Source organism: Artemia sp. Qi Xiang Cuo, chromosome 9, assembly GCF_049724085.1.
Source record: "Artemia sp. Qi Xiang Cuo chromosome 9, ASM4972408v1, whole genome shotgun sequence".
Classification (NCBI taxonomy): Eukaryota; Metazoa; Arthropoda; class Branchiopoda; order Anostraca; family Artemiidae; genus Artemia; species Artemia sp. Qi Xiang Cuo.
The window spans coordinates 73,373,494-73,390,316 of NC_142802.1; the positions used below are offsets into that span (position 1 = coordinate 73,373,494).

General features: G+C 34.7%; 1 protein-coding gene across 1 annotated transcript in view; it reads right to left on the minus strand.

Annotated features, from left to right (window-relative positions):
• LOC148949013 (multicopper oxidase 3-like) overlaps nt 1-16,823 on the minus strand; it is a 105,840-nt gene that overhangs the window by 40,342 nt on the left and 48,675 nt on the right. Inside the window, exon 5 of the mRNA XM_089094863.1 lies at nt 10,438-10,709. Coding sequence (XP_088950989.1) covers nt 10,438-10,709 — 272 coding nt within the window. The remainder of the gene's footprint in view (nt 1-10,437; nt 10,710-16,823) is intronic.

Consider the following 16,823-nt stretch of genomic DNA (forward strand, 5'->3'; position numbering starts at 1 on the left):
TAATAACTCTCAATAAACAAATATATCCAGGTGCTCCCAAATTTTTGCTCTCAGCATACAATCAGGCAACTAATAAACCCCACGGCTATATCCTATTGGATCTTAATCAAAATACACCTGAGGATCTGCGTGTAGTCAAAGATTTTTTCGACAATGAAATTACAGTATATCTACCCGTGAACACTAAAAATACCTATTAGTCGCTATCATGACACTGAAGAAACTACATGAAAATAGACATTAGTTTCCAGCTCTAAGCATTTCAAAACCTCCGCTTAGGAAAGCCATACTCAAACATGGTATTGACAATGATTTCATTAATCTAATATCTGAACTTTGTTTAAATTTGACCGAGGGTAATATTCAACTGCCAGAAGTAGTTAATCAGCAGGCAAAGCAAAATCGTTCCATTGTACGTACATTGGCCTCTAAAAAGAAAAGAAAGAATTTTAAAAAGAAACAACTTCTTCAGGCGGGCGGTAGCTTTTCTACACTTTTACTGCCAATAATTGCAGGACTTGTAAACAGTTTTCTCCAGATGGCAAAAACTTATAAATTGACTCCAATAGAACTCACTCTCTCACCCGTGGAACACTTTGAGAACAATCTGAGTAAATTCCTTGACAATGAGAATATTGAGGATGATAAAAAACTGCTTTTACTTCAAGATGTATTTCGCCGGCTGGACAAACATAAGTCCTATCATGTGAGAGCCACTGCTGCTGGTATTGATCAAAAAAATGAATCATCTCCTTGCCATTCTGCTGCTGCTAGAACACAATTAAAGAAGGAGGACTTGGTTTAGATTGTATTGAAAATTGGAAATATAATGCCCCACTAATATCGTGAACAAAGTAAACGACTCCTAGCCTATCTCATGGAAAGTGGTCAAGATCATATTCAAGTTGAGAGAAACGGGAAAGGGATTATAATTCAGGGCAAGAGCTATAATCTACTTTATTTAATGTATGATATGGTTACAAATCTTAAAGGACTTTTATCATTTGAAGCTCATCTATACAGCTTTCTAAATACATTAAACTTCCCCAAAAGTCTTCTTAGCAATAGCCATATTCTAAAAAAATTAAATGAACATGCATCCTCAACAACAACACCATTAAAATATGAACATGAAGAAGAAGAAGATTTTAAATCAATTTTGGAAAATACTAGCACACCACTGATAGCTAGACAAAATCGAAGACGTATCAAGTTAAAGTCACCACCACCACCACCACCACCACCAACAATCCGTATAAAAAAAGTTAGTTGGTCTTAAGCAACCTTTTAACGTTTGAAATTTTGGAAGCTCTGAATGATACCTATGCAAATAAGGTCTAAATAGGAAATTTATGTTCACCCACCACTCTTTCCACAGCACCTTTTGCTCAAGTTAAAAGCGTACAAGACTATCTACAAAATGAATCAAGTTACACTGATTAGAAATCATTGACTTTTTGCCACTCATTATCGAAACACTAGAGTCTTTTACCCATTGCATATAACGCAAGCAGATCTCCTTACTCTAGATGAGATCCAAAGACGTCAAAATCCACCCTAAAAATATATTCTACTTGCAATTAGTGTATTTAGTCGCTTTGCATATGCCATTCTATTTCAATCAAAGAGAGGCGTTGAAGTTGCTCAGGCCATTGAAAGTATTCTCGAACAGGATTCATATAAAAAAATTCAAACGGATCACGGTAGTGAATTTGTTAACCCCCATGCTGCAAAAGTACAATTGAAATATAGTACACTGCTCTATCATAGTCATAGTCCTATAAAGGCTGCATTGGCCGAACGATTGATAAGAACTATTCGACTTTTAATTTCAAGATATTGTACATTCAAAAATAAACCGGCTTTTATTCATGATTTAGATAAAATCATGTTGATTTATAATCAACGACCTCACCGATCATTGTCCAATTCAACGCCAACTGAAGTTCATCATTTTCATCATGATACAATTGACACCTTTCTTAAAAAACATTCTAATGAAACGATTGTCAAGAAGAAAAATAAATTCAACGTTGGTGATACTGTTAGAATTAATAGGACAACTAGTTTTTTTGAAAAGGGAAATTACTTGTGGTCCACAGAACTTTTTAAAGTGTCAAAAACCCTAGACACTAAAGCCACAACTTAGCGTTTGCGTGATACCACTGATAAAGAGATTCTTGGCGGTTTTTATGACTATGAACTACAAATGTTTAAAAATAATAGGGAATTTTATCAAATCAAAAATATATTAAAGACTCGCAGGAGCAGGAGACATTTACTTGTTTGGTGGCAAGGATACAACTCCGATTTTGATTCTTGGATCGGTGTTGAAGATATTGACAATTCCCAATGATTTCTATGTAATATTTATGTCCAATGTTTCCGATCCTCTCTGAAATAACATGAATAAGACATTTGATTCTTGGAAAAAAATCTCTCCCACTCTTAACTTTGACGGTGTCTATGCAGTGGCTCATGTTGATTGTATCTTCACAAATACCTACGATATCCTGAAAGAGAATTGCTTTTATGATATAAGAATGATCCCATTTGATTGGTCACTCTTTGTTAACTCTGAATTGGTGGACACCCATGAATCTAGGTAATATCGACATGCTACATTGAAATGTGCTGAGCATGATTATCTAATATATTTCTAGTGCTCAATAGATAGAGAAATCTCTGACCATGGAAAAGAAAAATTCTTTTTAAACACCTCTCTTGACCTTGCTAGAATTTATTGCACTCAATCTCATAAAGCCGCAACAAACGCCATCAGCAATATCATGAGAGATATTCTTTGCTTCAAACAGAATATTATTAATAACAGACATGATGGCACCATTTACGGGATGAATCAAGTTTATTTGGCTCATTATTTACCGGGTAGCACCTCAGGCGCTTGCTAACTTTTCTATATATCCCTTGTAGAAACATCAAGAGTTGGCAATTCAATTGTCCCCCTCCTACGTGTTTTTGCACAAAAAACATCCCATGTACATGCTCGTCCCTCTAATCTAAAGCACCCTCAATATGCCCCTGTAAACACTTTGCATACGGTACTCTTCCAGTCATTGCAAATACGGGAATTGAGTGAATCTTAAGCACTAAAATAAGGTTTAGCAATGATTACATGTCATTTTCGAGCCCGTTTTCGGTGACAGTAAAATGTAACAGACTGAACAATAGAAGAAGTCCTTTTGTCTGTCCCGATATTGATTGCTATGTTTGTTTTCTAAATCCTCATAATACATACAATGGATTGAAGTACTGCAATGGGTATACTACACTGTCTCGCTATGTTCTCAGTAGCTGGTTTGCTAGGCTATTTCGTTCTGCACTACCCCTTGCCAGAAAATATCTTGTGCCTGCCGCATCAAATTTTGCTGCCTCCACACTATAAGACTGGGGGTCGGGCACGAATTTCAAGGGGAGTGCTAAGAAAAATATTAGATCTTCAGCAATAGCCGTTGGTGAACAATTAAAATCTTGGCAAAAAGGGGAGGGATTGAAAAGGATGCGTGCGCGTCATTCACTTATGAGTCTCCACCCAGGCAGGACGTAAAGGACATCAACACGGACTTTGACGAATAAAGCAACGAAGGCCAATGAGCAGAAGAAGACCAAGAAACAGAGTGTTATATCAAAGAATGACTTCTTCTCTTAAGATGACTTATCTCCCCCACAAGGAATCATATCCATCAATCAGTTCCTCATTGAATCTATTCAATGCTGAAAATGTTGATGTCAGTGTAAAGTATGGCTACTATGAACAATTTCATCCCCAACAACCCCTCTCGGAAAATATACACTTTCAAATATTTTCCAATGAAGTCTATTTCATTGATTTGTCATCAACATTTATTGATTTAAATGTTGCGGTGAAGAAAAAGTCAGATAATACAACTCCAAATGCTGCCGACGGGCTCTCCTACGAAAACTGTATTCTACACAACCTATTCAAAAAAATTAATGTATTTATTAATGGAACATTGGTGAGCACTAGCAATAATTTATCAAACTATGCAAGCTACATACAATTTATGATGATGACACCAAAGGCATACAAGGAGTTGAGAGGACAATCATTGGGCTATGAATATCGATCAGGTGTTGATAACGACGGTGATTTGACTATTGCAGTGACCCAAGACTATCATCTGGTTGGAAAATTAAATCATGAGATATTCAATATATCCCAATGGTTACCCCCAAATGTCAAGATTGACATAAAGTTACAGCTGGCCCCATCGAATTTCATTTTGAGAAAAACACTTCCAGCAGCACCCGACGCAAATGTCATTATCACATCGGCAATTCTCCACGTCCGAAAACAACAGGTTATGAGCTCTGTTGCATTAGCAGTGGAAAAGCTAAGAGCCAATGGCAACAACATTAAACTTCTTGTCCCCCATACGATCACCAATCAACGTCACATTGCCACTGGCTCTCATAGCTATACCGATTCATCATTTATCAATGGAGAAATGTCATCAAAATTGGCTTTGGCCTTTTTGAAGAGTGGCAGTGCCGTTGGATCCTGGACTGAATCGCCACATGATTTTAATTTTTACGGTCTATCTAGCCTTGTGTGCAAAGTGAATGGTATTCCACTGTACACTCTATAATTTGACAGAAAATCCTATAGAACTCTGTACGAGTTGACCATGCAATCCCTAGATCATGACTCTCAACTATTTGAAAATGGAATAACCTATTCCATGTTTTAAATAAATCTTGGTGTTATTATTTTGGACTTTTGGGGGACACAGGACCTAAGCATAGTACGAGCAGGGACTGTACGTTTAGACTGTACATTTATCGATGCTTTGAATGAGAGTATCACGCTAATATCATTGAGTCAATTTGAAACCTATTAGGAAATCACACCCGACGGCAGTGTTCTACTGGATTTAGCACCATGAACACAAACCAAATAATCAACGTATTTAGTATGGATCCATACATGTTCCAGTACAAGTCCTACTGCATACCATCGGACTTCATTGAAAAAATTCCAAGTGTTAACAATACTCTAATCATTGTTAATAGCAGTCCATCAACTTTGAAGACCGGTCATTGGCTATGCATCTTTCAAACAGCGAAGAATATTGAATTTTTTGATCCTCTTGGCCTATCGTATAAATTCTACACTCCATTCATCAGCAACTTTATTGAAAGCAGTGGGAAAACCGTTATTCAAAATCAACGAAGAGTACAGGATTTAACGACTAAGACATGTGGTTTTCATGTACTACTCTTTTTCATGTTCAGATGTCGTGGCTACACGTACAAGTAGTTTCTCGACATCTACGTTGACTTATCTCGATTAAATGACTTTATAGTGGAAATTTATACTTACAAGCGTATTTAATATTGATTTTAGTGCCATACGAATAAAATGTTCTAAAAATGTATGTGAAATTGTTTATTAATAAATGATAAAAATTTATATACATGATAAAACGACTTTTCTACTCTTTAGATTTCATCTTCTACTAGGTATAGGTATTTGTCGACAACTAGTGCAGGTAGATTATCTGAATTCACAGTGTACTGATCCTGATGTACTGCAATGTCAGGGTCACATTTTCTACAGTAGAGTGTAACTTCACTCTTGTCATATCTCTTTGTATGGTCAATGATATTATTATCATTCATTCTATAGAATTCACCTGTTTCAATTTGTCTATTTGAAGCAATTTCACAAACAGTGTTCTCTCGTGTCGAATCCTATTTCGTCACAGCCAAATAAAAATCAGTGGGCTTATAATCATAATACCCATTTTCTTCACAACGAGGACGTAGAAACCATATTCTTTTGTTGTCCCAACAGTTGAATCGTTGACCTGGCTCCTCCTCCCAGAACAGTCTAAAACCACGACGATACCAATCTCGTAGCAATAAACTAAAATCACGGTTAGGATTCATTTCAATCATACCGGGATATGTATTCTCCCACTGATTACATTTATCATAGTGGCAATTGGAGCCTGGGTGACCTCTAGAATGAGAGTCACACACCTCTTCAAGACAGGAACTACAACCTTTAATTTGTAAAGGATATCCTATAAGCAATTTACACGGGTTGCATAATCTACACTTTTCATCATACTCGTCAATCATTGTGCAATTCTCACATGATGACCAGCTGCCCACTGTGTACACACATAGGGGACATGTATGGAACATTTTTTTTTCATGCGTTGACACTCTCACTACCACAATGAAACTGAGCTAGCAACAACAAAAATTGTCGGAGATAGTGAGAGAGGAGTAAATCATCCTTGAGCACCATCTTTCTCATGAAAAAAAAGTCCTAAATTTCTAAACTAGTGTTTAAAAGCATATCCACAATATCATTTTGCCGTGTCGTGATCAATATATCAATAAACTGTGTAAATGCATTTGGACCACGACGTAGAAGCTTCATACAATAGTCTAATGATGGAGAATCTGTTTTCATTATATCGACAAGCATTCCCCGAGAAAATATCTTCCTTTGAATAGACAGCTCTAGAAAATCGTCATCTAGAATCAAACGTTTTTCCCTAAGCACTAGATTCCTCATGATTCGCTCTTTCTCGAATCTATCCATTTTTTAGAGCCTTAATACTCTCACAACCAACTACAGACTAACCAGAATTGCTTTTTGTACTCTAAGAAATATACGCTAGTCTACTATAGAAAGAAAAATACCTTTGATTTAGAAATAATTTTATTGAGCACAATTACAACAATAATATTCACTGATGCATTTTGTTCTCATCAATATATTTCAGTAGGACATCTAATGCTGACCGATGTTTATTTATATGGAAAACATTCACTTTTCCAGCAAAGTCTAGTTACCCCTCCTGCTTAAACTTGCATAATTATATCACATATCTAGCATACATACTGTCCCATTTAAGACATAGCCTACAGCCTCTGGTTATTTCCACAGCCACATTGGGTACTCGTCGTATATCGTTGCTGCTGCTGTCGGCTCCATCATTAATCTCTAATAATATAAATGCACCACTAATTTTTCTCTACTAATATCCTCTCAAATAAACTATTCTCTCTGAATTAAATTCTCTTACTAATATGAATTGTAAAGAAAACCATTCCTTTTATTCAAATCCCAACCACAAATCAAGTTATCGTATATGGAGTAACCTCCCCTCTCTGATTGGCTCCTAAAAAACGGATGTTGACTCAAAAACCTGTCTGCTTAAATTATATAATTTCAATCATACTCTCAAAACATGTTTGACCACATTATACACTTCCAAATAAACAGTCTGGTAATCTGCCTTGGAAAGGTGCCATGGAATGTGGAATTCCTATAGGGGCATCAGAAATGGTACTTAGATCTCTACTATTGGGGGCGTAACATGGATGATGTAATATCGCTCTGGAATTAAGGGGAAAAAGAACTTAGGGGCTTTCTAGATCATCTTAAAACATATGACCAAATCCTACAATTTATCTTAGAAACTGAAAATGCAAATAAATTACCGTTTCTGGATGTATTAATTATTCGTAGCATTGATAAACTGGACTTTACAATTTACAGAAAACCCACACAAAACAACAGATATCTATATTTTCAATCGAATCACCCCCCCCTCCACACAAAAAAGTTAAAAGAGCTGTTGTTCCTTCTCTTGTCGATCGTGCCCTTAATATTCGCTCTGAATCTCACATCACAGAGGAACTAAATTTTATTAGGGACATACTTTTTGGAAACGATTATCCTATTGTCTTTATTAACAAAAAAATTAGCCGAAGATTGGCAAGACACTCCCGTAAAATCAAGGGTCTTTTACCATGTGAAGTTCCCGCCAAGCCATCAAATATAATCTACCTTCCATATATTCCAAAAGTCATTACAAGTTTTAAAAAAGTTGGCACACAAAATAATTTTTATGTAGTATTTACCAAAAATTTTTAAATAATGGATCTCCTAAACTCTTGTAAGGATATAACCCCAGTTACTCACCAAAGAAGGGTTTATCAAACACCATGTGACTGTGGCCACTTTTATGTTGGTAGAACCCATCAAAATTTAGAAAAAACGCCTACAACAACCCAAAGATGACATTACTAAAGCTTTAAATTTTAATAGTACAAATATTTCTTTTGATTCTGCTTTAAGTAATCGTATCTATGATAATCCTAGCCATAAAATGCTTTTTGAAGAAACTTCCCTTATTAGCAATGATTTAGGCATAAAACATGTTGTTCGAGAGGCAATTGAAATCAAAATGAATAGTAATACTTCTTTAAATAGGGATTTAGGGGAATATTCGCTTAATGCCTTATATACAAATTTAATTAGAAATTATTTAACTAATTATATTAAAGAACCAGAAAACAATTCCACTGAACCCGCTACGGATAGACCTTCTAGGCTGGCTGCCAAAAAGGCAAGATTAGCTTTAAGAGCTTGTCTGTAAGTTGTTTCTTATTCCATGTGAATGAACTGTGTTTTTTCATTTCGCTTGATGTACCAGTCCTGGTTGAACATCCTTGAAGTAATGATGCTAGGTCTGTTTTGAATTTTTTTTTTTTTTAGTTTTTACGATTGAATTTTAATGTGATTTTCTTTTATATTGGTCTTTTCTTCATTTGTCTTGCTGAGAACGGCCCTTGGATATAGGGTCGAAATATTCATTTAAAGTTGCGATCCATTGTATTATTTAAAACAATGAAAAAAAAAATCCCTATTGTTCTACCAATTGTTCATGGCTAATTATTCCTTTTTCCATTTATATAGGACAATTTATAAACCGTTCTATTTTCATTTATATGGATCATTTTGGTGGACTTTGTCAAAAGGAGCACAGCAAAGGCAATGGGGGGGGGGGCAGAATCAATTGGGGAAGTAAAAATCTCCTAGACTTAGATTATGCTGATGATTTAACCATCCTAAATGAAAATGTTAGCAAAATGAATGAATTTTTGAGGTTTTGCAAGTTCAAGGTACAAGAATAGGTCTGAAAATTAATGCTAAGGAGACTAAGTCGCTAAGACTAGGAATAAGTGAAGATGAAGAGGTGATCTTGGGTAATGAGAAGATCGATCAGTGGACAGCTTAACTTACCTAGGTAGTATTATTAGTAAAGACGGCGAGGACATTGAAGATGTTAAAAGTAGAATAGCCAAGGCCTTTGACGTTTTTTTCACAGTTGAAAAAAGTTTGGAAGAATAGGAAGATAACTCTGCACGCCAAGATTAGAACATTGGAAGCTACAGTGATAACAGTGGTCAAGTATGGGCCTAAGGCGTGGGCGCTCCGAAAAACGGAGGAGGATTTGCTACATGTTCTCCAGTGAAGTTGCCTATAAATTGTTTTGGCTACCCGACTGACTAACCGTATCTCGAGCAGTAATCTGTGAGAAAAATTTAGGTCAATATCACTTCGGGGTATGTTGTCTCTGACGATACCTAGCCTCATGTGTAGATTATGTAGATTTGTGGATCAGGCACTAAAGATAAGAAAGGAACTATTGTGAAGAAGATTTGTTATGGTTTGGAAAAAGAAGGCTGAAGGGAGTTTTACGTTTGTTTTCCTGATATATTTGATGTATAGTGTATATGGCCTTGTATAAAGGCTTTTGAATACACGATTATTATTATTATTATGTGTGTGACATTGTGTGTAATTATGTGAGTTAGTTTTATAGTATTATGTGTGCTTTTGTGCTGCAATTGTTATGTTATTTTATTTTTATTTTCTATGGGCTATGTTTAGTTATTGTTATATATGTTATTATCATGTGTTTTAACTATATATGCAACTGTGTTTGTTTTTGCCATGGCCCAAAGAGGCTTTTGTTTTGCAATAAATATCTATCTATCTATCTATCGCCTTCTAGGGCTATAATGAGAGAAAAGTTGAGATGGTTAGGACATGTTTTGCACATGAAGGGTGACAGGCTGCCCAAGATTGTCCTTGTCGGGCCAACGTCTAGGGCCAAACAAAAAGCAGGTCGACCCTGGATGGGGTGGGAGGATGTCGTAACGAAAGATTGGAGAGAAATGAGAACTCCCAAGGAAGGTGTAAAGAGGGAGGCTTTGGATAGATTGGGATGGAGGAGGAGTGTGTATGGCTGTGTTAGCCTCAGGCGGCTTGGGGCTGCAGTTAGTTGTTAACAGTAGCAGTAGCAGTAGTTAAGACTTGAAACTGGGATTCAGGAATAAGTTCAGTTTTGTATTGTAAGTTAATGCAAATTACCACATTTATTTTTCATTTTGTTATTTTCTTTCCTCTCTGAGTTTCATTTGACCCATCTCTGTGCCCTTAAGACCCTTCCTTGCCCAGAAATGTGTAACCCCCTGATTAAGGAGCTTCCTTTGGCCTTCAGACCTCAAATAAGCTTACTATCTTATTTGGGTGATATTTAAAATAATAGTAAAAAAAGAACTAATTAAAACTCAACAAACCTGGGTAATATCAAATGACGCTAAAGGAGTTTCAGTTTTCTCTTCATCTTTGCTAAAGCGACCCATTCCATTGACTAAAATATTGGGTGACTTATTATCTCCATCGTCGTGGTGGTGTGACACAAATTTCGTTAAGCCCATCTCGTGCAACCAATCAGATACAAAAATTACATGTTCAGGAAGGTCATAGTCATAATGTCGAGCATGAATGTCTCTTGTTGCAGCTTGCCTCACGATAAAAGATCCTGCTACGCCATCTGCTCTTTGAAATCCTGAAACGAGAAGCAGATTTAGAAGGAATTGTGTCGCGTATGTACGCAGGAATGATTTCAGTTTTGAGACCCATTTTCCTGAAGGTACCACACATAAATTCATCATGGACGCAGGAGTAGATGTTACCCAGTAAAGGACGAAGCATGGTTATTGGTTACCAAACTTCAATAAATAGACTTTTTAAGAAACTGTCTAGCGACAAATATTTCCCATGCAACACAGAAAAAAAAAAAAAAAAAAAAAAAAAAAGGATTTTTAAACTGAATAGCAGTCAAGTGTCCCGCTGTGTTTTCACAGGTTCTTAGAGGACCTGTTTGCAATATAGTGTCGAGAGCCATGGATCTAGAGCATTTAAATATCACATAAAAATGTGAAATGAATTTTTAGAATTTATGTTGGTCATGCGTACCACTATAACTTCATATGCTCTAAGATGGCCTGCTGATGAAGTTATGTCAACAGTCAATGATCAAGAGTTTATAATGTTAGATATTTTTTATGAATTACATAGTAAATATAACTCTTATACAACGACGCAATGATAAAACACTAACTGCTTTCGGATTGTCAAATATTGACTTCCCAAACGATTTTTACGCCTGATATTAGACCTGGACAAATTTCATTAGTAGCTGAATTTTTTCCTCACTGGTTTTTCGGATTTACAGTATAACGTTTAAACTTCACAGCTAGTGAAAAAATTTGGGACTCCGAGAGTTTTTTGGAATTTTTTTTTTTTTTTTTTTTTTTACCATTTATAGAGGATCCAATAAAAGCTCCTAGTTCTTCAGTCTCAGCATAAAATACACATAAGAATTGTTTTTATTACGAATGGGTAGGCGACCATAAATTCTATGAAATGAAAAAAAAAGTCGATAGGCAGGAAAGCTTCAGGTTCCTGGCGTATGACGTCACACGGTCATGACAGAGCTGAATTTTACAAAACATTCAATTAATATCAATTGAATGGTTATTTGCAATCAATTGCAATTACTCTTCAGATAAACGTCATTATTGTGCACTATCGAATGTGGTTTGAACATGAAAATTCATTTCTTACAGAAGAGCCTTCTTCTTCTTGTTTGGATTAATATGGAGATGCTTTCGCATAATCTCATCACCGGAGTAAAATTCCAGGTCCTGCAATTGGTTTCTCCAGCTGAGTTCAAACTCTGGATTCTGCATCAAAAAGCTGAGATTAATCCCACGGCACCATTAAAGGAAAAATAAAAGATAAATATTCCGAGATTTTTCTGTCTGCAAAGAGACGAATTATGGCTTATACAAGCCATGAGGGACAATTAGCAAATAATTGATTGCAATAGGTTTCAATAAGTGCTTTTGAGCGTAATTCAATAATTACAATTAGCAATTGAACACCAAATATTACAAAAATCAATTACAATAAGCTTATTGAACTAAAAAGGATTATTATTATTATTTTCCAAAATCATAGGGGTACTTGTATGATAAACCCCCTACCGCTTAAGTTGTTCATTCATTGACGCATTATAGAACCGTTTTTATTTCGTTTGCTTCTTTCAGCTTAGCGTGAGACAAGACAAAGAAAAGTGACAGAATAGATGGGAAATATATAATTTGGGCTATATATTTGCACAATAGGGGGTGGGAGGGTGGGGTGAAATATTTGGACAGTGTGAAGTTAGAGAACAATTCTTACTAAATAATATGCAGAATAATTGTACCTAACGCATTAGACACGCAAAACCGCTATACTTTACCCCCCCCCCTCTAATGTGCAAATATATAGCCCAAAGTTGTTTCTAAAGTATTATATTTTTATCTTACTTTGATATATTTCATTTGTATTGAGCGTCAGAGAAACATATTAGGAGAATATTCGGTAGTGGGTATATCATACAAGTACCATCATGGGTAATACAATACAGCTGCCTAAGTAAAGACCGATATAGCTTCAATCTGTTTTCCCCCAGGCCCCTTCGTATTGAAGGAGTCGTCATAGATACTTTGGAGGGGGCTAGTTCGATTGAACTTTGAAATTCCTAGTGCTTTTTGTAAGAGTCAAAACTTGAAGGGCAATCAACCCCCTTCCCATGCCATTTTGGCTGAAACTTCAACCTCCAAAAGCACCTGATCCAAATTTTGTGATAGACATTTTGTTCAAAATAATTGTAAAGTCTAATAGCTATACCTTCAAAGATGACATGATCCCCCCCCCCCCAGCCACTGAAGCAAGGGCTGTAAACTATACTAGTTGCCCATTGTTTACATATATGTTTTATTACTGAAAAAGGAGCGTCCGTTTGATCCTGGGTGTCCAAAAAGACTCAGACAACGTGTTTGGGGAATGTTGAGGGGGTGCTGAACCAAATCAAAGCTTGTCATCCACCTTTATATGTTATAGACATCCAGGTTGTCATAACTGTATATCTATAATACCCCAAGTACAGCTAAAGGTAAAAATTAACGGCTTAACGGACCCAGCTGAAATTCTGAGGGAAAGTCGGATCAGGAAATCAAGTAGATTTAAAATTCCAAATTGGGGATTCCAAGGAATGCTTAACCAGGAGTAATAAATTCTTGAAGAAAAATGTGGTAGTACTTATTCTTAGTGTGAAATTACCTTTTTTTTATGCTGACTTGCTTAAGATTTTGACACTTGTTTAGAATCCGGGCAACACGCGAGAAGTGAAGTTTCGTTAATGCTAATGAAATAAAACAAAATAGGATAAAAATACAATAGTTTATGAATATAATTGGGCTTTATATTTTAAAATTAGGAGAGGAGGAGGGGGAGGGGTAAAGCAGAGGATATATTAAACACGTAACCTAACTTAACCTAGGTACCTTTTTTGTCCCTTCAACCCCAAAAAACTAAAGTTTAAATCTTTGTCACGGAGTGAGCAATACCTTACAAGGCAGCGGAAACCCGTTTTTCATAAAGCATCTTTGAGATTTCGATGCGGTCTTTCTCGCGTGTTGCCCGGATTCTAAATAAGTACCAAGATTTCTTAAAATTTCTAAAATTTATTTTTGTTTAATATTTATTTTATTTATTAATATTATAAATTTTATTTATAAAATATTTATTAATATCTATGACTATTTTTACTTTCTAAACACAAAACAGAAGTCTTTTAAAAAATGAGCGCATATACATATATTTAAAAACATTAGCAGTTTTATTTTTGATTAAATAAGTATTATTTTAATATAATTAAAAATAAAATAGTATTTAATTTTATTAAAATACTATACAAATAATATTTTATTTTTAATAAGTTTTATTTTTTAATTAAATATTTCTGGAGTGTAGTGTTTATTTTTATTTTCTATTTTGATATATTCGGCTGTCACTGAACTTGCTAAGTTGTTTATCACCCCATTTGATGGCTTGGTGAAAACAAGAAAATTAAAATGTTTATTCAACTTAAACGGTTGGACAATATTCGTCTATATTCAAGGCTGTGATAAGTTTAAAACACTTCAGTCCTATAGAAGGCAAAAAATTATTAAGATTTTCAATCATTAATTGAATAACATTACCTCTCCCTATCCACCTGAAATTCTATGTTAAAAGTCAAATTAAAAAAAATTGTTGCAAAATTGCGTCCAAAGTATAAATAAGAAGCCAAAATCTTGATTTTTAAGCAGAAAAACTAGAAAAGATATTCAAATACTCTTTTTGTTAACTAATAAAAAAACAATGTTAATCTAAAACAAACAGAAATTAACTATCATAAATCTTTGTTCGCATTCTGGCTTTTTCATTCTTTCAAAACAAGAACCTTATCAGAGTAAAATAAAGAGCCACATTAAACCAAAGAAGAGCTAAAATAAAATAAAATAAATACTCCAAATTAAAATAAAAAGAAATTACTATCAATGGATAAATGAGACCCAAAACGGAGAAGCTTTTCAGAGCAAAATAAAGAGCCACATTAAACCAAAGACGAGCTAAAATAAAATCCAATAAATAACTCCAAATGAAAATAAAAAGAAATTACTATCAATGGATAAATGAGACCCAAAACGGAGAAGCTTATCAGAGCAAAATAAAGAGCCACATTAAACCAAAGACGAGCTAAAATAAAATAAAATAAATAACTCTAAATTAAAATAAATAGAAATTACTATTAATGAATAAATGAGACCTAAAGCGGCCCAGAAATTTAATGAATAATCAACTCAAACATAAAATAAATAGAAAGTGTCATACACAGGGTTAGATCTAGCGCCCCCAAAGCATTTAAAGACCAGAGTCTCATTTCCACTTTATAGTCATTTTCTCTTCTTTAGCGCTAATAAATAGAAAATTTTTGAACATTATCTTTTATAACGTTAATAAATAGAAAGTTTTTGAATATTCTCTTTTATAACGTTAATAAATAGAAAATTTTTGAACATTCTCTTTTATAACGTTAATAAATAGAAAATTTTTGAACATTATCTTTTATAACGTTAAGAAATAGAAATTTATGAGACTTCCAGGAATAAATATCATATATACTAAAGAGTCAGTCTACTTTCATTAGTTCTTTTCTGTAATCTTAGTCCTTATGGTGATTTTCTTTCTTTTTGTTGTTGTTTCTGTTGATGTTTGACAAATTACAATCATGCTGTTTGAATTAAAAATTATTTTCGGCAAAGCGCAAATTACAATCTGACCTTTAGAGTGCTTAGGAGGCGTTAGCCCTAATTATGTTTGTGGTAATTTCTATTTGGTTTAAGCTTGACTAGATTGATCTTTGTAATTTCTGTTCATTTTGAGTTTTAGTTATAATTCGACTTTAGTTTTGCTTGTCTTTGGTTTAATGTAGCTGTTTACTTTTTTTGTGAAAAGTCCGATTTTAGGGAAATAGTCTTTATTAAATTAATAAACAATCAAACTGATTAGCATTTATTTTCATTAGTATTACGCGTTTTTTAGCAAAGTACGACTCGATTTTTTGACAGATATTTCTTTTCTGCAGCGTGTTTTGTTTCCCAGGTGACGTTATTTAATTTAAGTTTACTAAAGAAAGAGGATCGCTTTTTATCTAAAGTTCGTCTGAATTATTTGCAAAATATATTTATATTATATTGTATAACGGAATATATATCATATAATGCGATATATTTTATTATATTATTTACCAGAGGAATTGTTTATCCCATGATTTTTACCGGAGTATTTCTCGTTCGTTTCTTTTGATGCCCTTTTTAAACCTCACGTTGTTTCCATAGGGGCCCATAGTCCACTAGTTCACGCCTCCTATCTGGAGAAGGAGCGCTGATGATATGAATCCCCTGATAAAACGTTCCAGAAAGCATCAACACTATGTGCTCATTCATACCTTTTTTTAACTTATAATCACTGTAAAAATGCTGCTAATAAATATTTATTATATCCCTCCCACAAGATTACTAGAACCCCAAACTGAAATTCCTGTTTGTCGAACAGTTCGTATTAACAAACTGTAAGTAAGGAGCGACTCTGCTCAATAGTAAACAAAATCTGAAAAACGAAATTTGATATCAATAAGTATATCAAACGTGTTTTTTTTTGTTTGTGTTTACCCCAGGGGTGATCGTATCGAACTAATGGTCCTAGAATATCGGAAGAGAAATTCAGTTTAATTTTGATCATTCTAATCAAAATTAAGAGTTCTAGTCCCCTTTATAAATGACCAAAAAGATTGGTCACTTTCTTCCCCAAATTAGTCTGATCTAAATTTTGAGATAGCCGTTTCATTCAGCATAGTTGGAAAGTCCAATAACTGTACCTTTGGGAACAACATAACCCCCAACAGCCTTTGGGGAAAGTGCTGAAACTTGTGAAATTTGCCCATAGTTTACGTATAGTATTTGTTATCGGGAAGTATACAGAAATTTTTCACGAGTGTGGGGGGATTTCTGCTTCGGGTGGGTTTTCCAAAGGAAGAATTTTCCGCGGGACGGAATTTCCGGCGGTGAACTTCCCAGGGAAGATCTTAAACTTGGGAATTTGTCGAAAATTCCAATAGGAAATTTGTTTTATTGGTCTTAATTTTTCTTGGCCGACTCAATTTTACAGATGTAGATATTCCGGGGGAAATTGTCATTGGGGTTGAAATTGCCTGAAGAATTTTTTCATGGAGAGGGAGGGGGAG